Source organism: Anthonomus grandis, chromosome 5 (assembly GCF_022605725.1).
Source record: "Anthonomus grandis grandis chromosome 5, icAntGran1.3, whole genome shotgun sequence".
NCBI lineage: Eukaryota > Metazoa > Arthropoda > Insecta > Coleoptera > Curculionidae > Anthonomus > Anthonomus grandis.
The window spans coordinates 1,047,634-1,057,680 of record NC_065550.1 but is presented as its reverse complement, the minus strand read 5'-3'; the positions used below and the strand labels follow the sequence as shown (position 1 = coordinate 1,057,680).

At 31.1% G+C, this 10,047-nt stretch overlaps 1 protein-coding gene across 3 annotated transcripts in view; it reads right to left on the bottom strand.

Moving 5' to 3' along the window:
- Positions 1 to 5,807: 5,807 nt before the first annotated feature.
- Positions 5,808 to 10,047, bottom strand: part of LOC126736038 (protein phosphatase 1 regulatory subunit 21) — a 129,669-nt gene continuing 125,429 nt past the window's right edge. For all 3 annotated transcript variants that reach the window (XM_050440236.1, XM_050440238.1, XM_050440237.1), the window contains one exon: positions 5,808 to 6,291. In XM_050440236.1, coding sequence (XP_050296193.1) covers positions 6,093 to 6,291 — 199 coding nt within the window. In that variant the 3' untranslated portion in view covers positions 5,808 to 6,092. The remainder of the gene's footprint in view (positions 6,292 to 10,047) is intronic.

Sequence of the window (10,047 nt, the reverse complement as noted above, 5' to 3'; positions counted from 1 at the left end):
AAAAATATTTCTTCCGCAGAGTTTAAATCATTTGTTTTAGATAGCTGTCTAACAGATCATTTTCCAGTAATGATAAATTTTGCCCTTAAAGATAAAAGTTTCCGAGCTGTCACCCAAAAAACAGAATCTAATAAAAAATCAGTAGACATACATAATCTTAAAAGACTGTTAAATGAACAAGACTGGACGTTAATAAAGGAAATAGACAATCCTGACCAAGCAATGAGTACTTTTTTTGAAATCTATACAAAGCATATAAAAAGCTCCGAAAGCCACTCTTTATATTACAAGAAATACAGAAAAATTAAAAAATGGATTACCAATGGTATAATAGCCTCAATCAAACATAGGGACAAACTAAAACGAAAACTATTAAAAAATTATAATGTAGAACTAGAAAATGAATATAAAAATTATAGAAACCATTTAAATAAAATTATATCAATTCAAAAAAGGAATTATTATAGAAATGAGATTCATAAAAATAAAGATAATATGAAGAAAATGTATGAAGTAATAAGAGATGCAACGAATTAAAAACAGATAGAAAAACTTCACACTAAAATAAAAAATGAAAATGGGGAAAACTTCCAAGATGAACATCAAATGGCTGACTTTTGTAATCAATATTACACAAATATTGGTATTCAGATGGCAGAAAAAATCCCACAACCTCACAACCCACATAGCCTGGAGAACCCTATTACACAATCTATATATTTAACACCTATTACCCATAATGAACTAATAAAACACATTAACAACCTTAAAAATAAAAGTTCCCCAGGTTTTGATGGTATATCGGCTAATCTGATTAAACAAACACACATAGAAATTCTAGAGCCACTTATTCACATCATAAATCAAATCTATAAGACTGGACATATACCTTCAAGCTTTAAATTAACAGTTGTCGCTCCGATTCATAAATCAGGACCCAAAAATGTTGTCAGTAATTACCGGCCGATAAGCTTAATAACTTGCTTCGCAAAAATATTTGAAAAAAGTCTGAAAGACAGATTATTGAGCTTCTTTGTCACTATCAACATTTTGGCTGAAAATCAATATGGGTTTTTACCAGGTTGTAGTACTTCCGATGCATTACACAAACTCACTTCAGCAGTCACTAATCATCTTAACCAGAGCAGAAAGTGCCTTGGTGTTTTCATAGATCTCGCTAAGGCATTTGATACTGTTCCACATAACAAACTGTTTGAAGTTTTGGAACATTATGGGGTAAGAGGAACTGCAATAACTCTAATGAAGAATTACTTAAAAAATAGACGACAAGTTGTTAAAATAAATAATACTTTAAGCAAAGAAGAGGTAATACAGATAGGAGTCCCGCAAGGCACAGTGTTAGGCCCGGTTCTGTTTATAATTTACTTAAACTCTCTCCTTAAAACAAAACTTAATAATGGAGAAATTATTTCATACGCAGACGACACAGCATTACTTTTTAATGGTACAGACTGGGATCAAACAAAGCAGTATGCCATAGAAGGCCTTAATCAAGTAAAAAATTGGCTGGAAACATTTAAGCTAAGTCTAAATGTCACCAAAACCAACTACATTGCCTTTTCACTAACTGCAGCAAATAGACCCAATTTTTCTCAGTTTTCTATTGATAGATATAATCAGATCAAGGAAACAGCTCATACTAAGTATCTCGGGATATATGTGGATCAGAATCTTAAATGGCATGTACATGCAGATTATCTGGCAAATAAACTAAAAAAATTGATTTATAAATTTTATATACTTAGAACGTTTCTAAATATTAAGGAACTTATTATAATTTATAAATCACTCACTGAGTCAATTTTAAGATATGGTATTTTAGTATGGGGAGGATTATATAACAATGCTTTATATAAATTAACTATTGTCCATAAATATATCTTGAAGACTATTTTTAACAAATCAAGGCTTCTCCCTACAAATCAACTTTTTACAGAACAAGCAACTAATATAAGGACATTATACATTACAACAATATGTACATATATTCATTTTAAAACTCACATAAGAAACCATATAAACAAACATCAAATTTCGAAATTTTAACTAACGAAGTTTTACTTGAATATATCGACGACGTTACGACAGAAAGGCATAAGCGACACTCACGCTTTTTTTCAGGAGACGAGAAAAACGTTTACAGTCGTAAACTATTTATATCATTGATTTTTTTTTTAATTTTGATGTTCCTGATATAAAAGATTTTGTTTTGAAATGTTTTTATTGAATAAAACTTACACAAACATGAGATATTTAACATTTTGGCGCTTACGTCTTTTTCAAAATATTCTGTGGCGTAAAAGCCTTTTCAGGAGGTGGTTAGAATTTTGAGCCGAAAAATAAGTGGTCAGAAAATGTCGGTTAGCATCTTTTACGCCTTTTGATTTTATAGATTAAAACAATAAATAGTGAATAAGCCTTTATTGCTTTTAAGGTAACATTTTAGGAAAAAATATACAAAAAAATTTTTTTTCGTAAAATTAAATACACAAAAAATAAAACAAAATTCTTTGTTAAAACTAGATAATAAAATAGTAAATACTCGTATTTAAAAGTAACATAAAATGTACATAAAAAAAATAAAAATCAGTATCAGGTCAAAAACAGGAACCATTAGAGCTGAACTAAAATCAACTTATTCTAACAGTCATAGCCCAAAATAAGGCTAATAATAAAATTAGTACTCCTTCAAAATTGTAGGCAAAAAAAAATTGTTTTGGTATTTTTAAAAATGTAATAAATGTAACTTAAGTTACACTATAAAACAAACAAAAAATATATAAAAAGCAGAATTAAAAGTAAACTAAAAACTAAATATAACGACCATAAAGCTTCAAAGAATTCTAACTAGTTACTTGTTTAACACTTAAAAATGAAAAAAATCTTTCTTCTTTTTACAACAATATTTCTAAATAACATTTTTTCTTTTTTTAATCTTTCAATGTCTTTAGATTTTAGATATAATATTTCACAAATTAATATAGCTGCGCTCACCCTTACGCTTACGCTTACCCTATATTAATCTGTGATAATATTATCTTCTATGTCGCTTTCGGGTAAAACATCTGGTACATTATTATTTCCCTTAAGAACCGTATACTCCGCATGATATTGTTTTTTTATCTTTAGACTTTAACTAAGATCTAAAAGATTTTTTAATTTTTGAGGATTAATGGGCAATACACTATTATAAGCTCGAGGGATATTAAATCCATTTCGTCTCTCAACCCACTGAATTTCGTGTGGCATCTCCATGTTGTAATTTGTAAAGACAAAAAAATGTGTTTTTATTGTTCTTACTTACAAATTTACCACTGGTTATATTAGAAACCTTATTCTCCATGCCACTGAGTGTCTTAAGTTTTTTAGGAGTAGATACAGATTTCCAATCTAAAAAGTCCCCGTAGTGCATTAAAACTACTTCGTAAGGCTTTGGGCGACGTCTAGCATTTCGAATGACAGTCGTCCCTTCTGAAGGTGCCTCAATATTCATTTTTGATGTATAGCGTTCAATGACATGTACGCATGTACGCTATCAACGGGCATATAAGTATGGCCTGCAACCAGATAAGTTATTGTTATTTCTTTTATTGACTTAGAATTCGACACAAAATACTGTAACATTGAAAAAACAAATTTATTTTTGTTTTGTCCAGGACAATTGTCACAAAAAAGAGATACTTTTTTATACTGGCCATCGTTATCCAGTTTTGTAAAATATGAAAATAAATTTGAACATATTTGAACAAAACCTTTTGCAAATCAAAAGAAACAACAATAAACCCATCCTTATTAGAATTACCCTGTTCCGTCAAAAATAATTCTTTGGCGGTATTTTTATTTTTTTGATTAGTACTTATATTTTTTTGATTAGTACTTGACCCTCTACAGTAGTGCGAGGGAACAGCTGGAAGACTTTATAAAATTTTGAAAAGCTAACATTTGTTCTGGAATGACTTTATGTTTTGGTTCATGTTTACCCTTTTCTCTTGATTAACTTCAATTTTTCTTTAATGGCAAACCGTATTAACTTTTGAGTAACATTTAATGTATTTTTTAAAAATTGTAAGCAAACACGTTTTTGTACATTATTATTCATAAGAAAGTACTGGTAAGTTAGATTACGGCGCGAGTCTCCAACTGTTCTTTTTCGCTTTACGGGTATAACGTTAATACAACCATTTATAAAGTTTTTTTTGTCGAAGCTATTACCGAGACTCCAGAAATTTCTAAAAATAGTTTCTCTGTCTTCAGGGGTAAATTTATTACATTGATTTACACAATTTTTACCAAAACATGGATAAGGAAGAATTTTTTTTTAGGTACGCGTTTGTTTTTGTAATTTAGATAACTTTGCCCCAAGTTACGCAATTTTCGTTGACGCAATATCTTCCTTTCTTTTTTTTTTCTCTTTTGTCCTCTACCAAATGTTTCAGTCGAGGATTCAGTGCTCTGAGATGAGGTAACAGATGTTTTACTAGAAACTGAACCCTTTTGTGAGCTAAGACTAGAACTAACACTTTCGGTTTCACTCTCATGGAATTCTAGAGAGTTCGATTCGGATTCGGAATACAAAGAATTATTGTGAAGTTCAATATTATTATGATCTTCTTCCCTATCTGTTTTATTAAATACTATAAGATTATCACTACTGTCACTATCTGAATAAGGCACGAGTTTGGTATCACAGATTGATTGCAGATTATCAGTATCTTCGCTGGCAATAGCGGCAGTCTCAATTGTTTCATCGAAAATGTTTGAAAATAAACTACTATCAATATTAAAATTTGAGCTGACATTAAGACTAAAATCCAAATTATCAATAACAGAGTTATGCAGTTCTTGTTCTTCGTTTAGCCTTTCAGATTGTAAAAGAATGTCATGTTGTAGTGCTTCATGTAGGTCTGTTTCAGAAATATTATTATAATTTTGATTACTCGTCTGATCTTCCCTCATGGTTTGTAGAGCCAAATTTCTTATCTTTTGCCCACCAGAAATCTTATAAAATTCTGAAAATAATTATAAAAAAGTCGTAAGCGACATACAAAAATATAATTTTTAAACAACAATTACGCATAAAAAATAATATTTAAGTATAGGAAAATACTTTAAATAATAATATACCAAAACATCCTTTATTTAATAGCTTCATTTTTACCTAAGTCAGTAAAGTAGTAATTGTTTTATTGAAAACTTAAATTGCAATGTAATTTATATGGCCAAATGGTGGTTAGACCACTCAAATAAAAAAAATTAAAAAGGCGTAACCGACAACGTAATTAAAAGTGATTTTTTTAATGTTTTATAATTTATTATGTTAATTAAACTATACAGACGTTCAACTAACAACAAAACAATAATAAATATATTTAAAAATTACTAACTTTGCAACAAAAAATAGTTTTTCCAGGCCCTGGGCGTATACACCTTCACGTACGGATGACTGTCGCTTACTGATTTCCGTGTCGAAACTCGCAAGAAATTAAATTGGCGGTTAGAAAGGTTAACGCTCGGTTTTGTTCGCTTAGAATTTTTTGTGCCTTACGTCCTTTAAATAGGTAAATAGAGCTTAAGAAGTATATTATTTTGATGCCAAAAAATAAAATTCGTGATTTTGGCGCTTATGCCTTTTTGTCGTAACGCCATCGATATGTACATTGAAAAAGGATAACGATACTATCGTTCACACCTACCCAATCCAAGTATTTTGTTATGCAACACACCCGAGGGAGCCGATAAATTATTACCGACAAAGGTGTTATAAAATTTTTATTAAAACAAAAAACTATAGTCTTCAAATATTTTACTTAGTAGTGAGACAAACAATAATAATATATAAATAGATCAATGGTCAAAATCACAATATGTTATATAATGTATAATATAAACTAAGAGCTAAAATTTTTTAAATTATGAGAATAACATTATAAACTAAAAAAGGTGTATAAAAGGGATGCAATTAATGTATATTATATTGCATATCACCCAATTGTAAATATAAAAGAATTTCAACAATAAACTGTAATTTTTGTCGTATAACTTCATTAAACCAATATATCTAAAAACGACACCTATTTCCTAGAAGAAATTTTATGCTTTAGCAGCTGTATTTCGTCGCACTGTTGAGTTATTTTATCATTTTGCGCGGCTAAATGTTCCGTCATAGCATCCAGCTGATTCTTATAATTATCGTTTGTTGTTACCAGTTCTTCAATGCTTTTATCCAACTTGGATTGCAGTTTTAGGTGTTCCTCTATTAAATCTTCCAACCTGCAACAAATAATTAGAGATTGAGAAACTTTAAAAATTATAAAAGCCATAATTATTCCATAAGTCTAGGGGCATTTTACTGTAGTTCTTCCATTTAGTAGCCGATGATAGAAATACTGTTGGATATAAAAACTAACTAAACTTCTATTAAGTCTTATGGATATAAGATTTTAAAATTTGCTATAAAAATACAATTTATATCTAAGAATAACAGAATATAATTATCATTAATAAGAAATTTTGAAACTTAAAATCAATTTTAGCATTTTAGAGAATGATTCAATTTTTTACAACTAATTTAATTCGTCTAAGATTTAAAAAAAATTGTAAACTGATCTCAAAATTATTAAAAAGTGTTCTTTCACCACTTTTATTTGCTACTTATGTCATGTTTTAAACGAAAAATATAAGGAGTAAAGAAAAGGGACTAAATGGAAACATATCATCCATTTTCTCAAAAAGGCCAAACAAAAAATTAAACAAAGGTAAAAACACAAATCATCTCATTAAAAGTATATACAATGCGAGTCTGTAACTTGGAATAAATTCGATAATAAATAAATGAAAGCGTGTTAGGAAAAACGCTCGGACACGTCAATTGAGATTGTAAGTTGCGCACTTTTTACAATAAATTTTTGTGCCATGTGCCAAATTTCTGTGCCAACAGAGTGTGCCATGTAGGCGGGGCTAACACAGTCAAGTCACTCGACCCTTTTCGACTAACCATCTGCACCTGCCGACGCCGCCCCTCTCGCCTATCGGAGTTTATCGATCCCCCGCATGCGGGTATTTATACCGGTTCGTCGCCGAAATGTGGTTATAGGGTTGACTCGCTTCAGTTTATTATCGACGTTTACCGAGTGTGCCAATATTTTTTGTTTTTGTGAATTTAATATTATGTCATTTAGTGCTAGTTTTACGGACTTTTACTTTAATATAATTTATATTAATAGTAGTTGTTTGGTAATGGCTTCTCACGGACAATACTGCTGTGTTGAATCTTGCAAAAAACATTCAAACCACCCAAGTGTTTCTTTTTTTTTGTATTCCCTATTGTTTTATCTATTTCATATTTCTTTACTAAAAACTCCACAAACGTTGATGATTTAAAAGAAATAATCTTTGAGGCAATACGAAAGCTTAAAAAAATAGGATTAAATGTTTTAGCCGTAACATCTGACCAGGGTCCAAACTTTTATAAACTAGTTAAATGAACTCTTAAATTAACAATAGAAAAAACATATTTTTTTGTTGATGATACATAAGTTTTTTTATGTTTCACGCCCCCCATTTATTAAAATCGACAAGAAATAACTTATTTTCTTCAAAGTTTCATCTTAATGATAGGCAGATTACTGAAAAATGTAACATTGAAGAGATGTACAAACTGGACCAGGCAAAACAGTTTCGCTTAGCACCAAAGTTAACGGATGACCATTTAAATCCAAATGATTTTAAAAAAATGAGGGTAAAATTGGCATCACAGTTATTTAGTCATTCTGTTTCTATTGCTATGCATACCTATATTGATTTTAAAAAAATATCAGTTGAGGCCAAGACAACAGCAAATTTCATAAATGATATGAATCAATTATTTGACATTTTAAATTCAAGTACTGATATCATTCCAAGCATTTATGGGGACCGAAAAACAAATAAAATTTTTAGAAAAAATGGATAAACTTTTTTCCACCTTAAAAGTAAACGGAAAAGTAAAAAATAGAAAAACAAACAAAATAATCGAAAAAGATGTAACCAAAACATTAAGATTTATTTATGGCTGGAGGTTGACCATATCATCAACATTAAAATTATGGGAGGTATTGAAATCTAAGGGTTACACATTTTTATTAACACGAAACCTTAACCAAGATTGCCTGGAAAATTATTTTGGACAAATCAGGAATGCTTGTGGAAATGCTAAAAATCCAACTCCCATTCAGTTTTGTAGGGCTTTTAAAAAGCTCTTTGCTTTAAGGTATTGTGATGAAAAGGAAGGTTCCAATTGTTTAGCGGATGTAAGTGATATATTACTCACCATAACTCCAGATTTAGTAAAACGGGTATCGCTTTAAATCTAACAAAAAATTATACACCAATTTTAAATATCGGCAGCAAAGATTATCAAAATTTACATACAGAAGAAGGCAACGCACTAGTGTATGTAGGTGGATATTTATTACGAAAAGGTTTTTTTTTTGATGGTAAACACAAGCACAAGAGGAAAGTCCTATGTCACTCTTGGAGTGGTGCTTGCGCAAAGATATTTGTGGGCATTTATCGCTGCAGGTTGTATGCGTCGGGAAATATGTGAGGTGGAAGCCCGTTCCACAAAGAAGATGTTCTCCAGATGAATGAGTCCCGATACAGCGACGTCCTTGGGGTAGGCAGGTGGACTCGATGTTGATGAGCCGCAACTGCTAGACGCGTCCTTCTTGTCGGAACAGCCCTGGGTGGAATCAGGCCTGCCAGCTCAGAGGAACACTTACCGTGATAATAACGATAGAATAAACAGAGATCAGCCACCTTTCTCCTGTGCTCCAGACTATCCAGACTCTTTGTCAGTTCTGGTTTGTCGATAAGACGAATAGCTCTCTTCTGTATAGAATCTAGCAGCTTTAAACTCTGCTTGGGTGCAGAGCTCCAGACATGCGATCAATACTCGAGGGAAGGGCGTATTTGAGCCTTATAAGGAGTTAGCAGCTGTTCTGGTGTATACAGTTTTTTCGTTTTGAAAAGCACTCCGAGTTTTTTGGAAGCTGCCCTGGCGATCTCGGCAACGTGATCATGCCAGGACACACTGTTGGTGACTTCGACTCCTAGAAGATGTAAAGATGATTTCATTGGCAATGTTTTCCCTGCCATAACCAGCTCCGGGCCACCAAGGTTAGTCTTCATCGTAAATACTGCAGCCTGCGGTTTTAAACATAGTTGTGATGTTTGTATTAATTTTTGCAGAGGTGATGATGTGCATGATAAAAGTAAAATTTTTTGTGAAAAAAAAGCCTACGAGGGTAGTCAGGGACGATTTGGGGGATTAACTGTACCCCCAAAGAGCTTTAATGAATACAAAATCTTACTAGAGGATGTTTTTACCAAAATATTTAATAATATTTGTGTAAAAGATAATGCAGGCATTTATTTAAAAGAAGAATGTGCAAAAATACCATTTTTACACCCTTGTTCAAGTTTTTTTTCTTAACAACATTACTAAGGTTTGGACTCAAATTTAAGCGTTTTATTAGTATTATGAAAAGAAATAAAAGCAAAGAAAAAATTGCGACTGGATGCATACATAAATATATTACCTATTACCTAGTTGTTGTTTATTTAATGTGTCACAATGAATAAGCGTCAAAACTAATCAAAATATTTTAAAATAAAAAAACCTTAATTTTACCCAATAATATTATTAAACTTAATACTTTCCTTATTGCCCCCCGTAAACGCATTTCCAATGTGAACTTTCTGGACGGACTTGTATCCTGTCATGCGAGGGGTGCCGGCGTAGTTTACAAGTGATTTACGACCGCTTTAAAAAAAAGGCTTCTTGTTGAAATCTATATACTTTGCTAATACCAACTTTCTTATTTTAAATGAGACACCCTATATGTTATTATATTTTTGGATTCTGCACAAAATTCCAAACAAATTGATGTATCAGATTCCATACCTTTATTCACCTGTTTTTAAGTTTTGATTTTTTATTTTAAACATGTTTTAAATTCAAAAAATATGCGTTTAAGTAAACAGTTT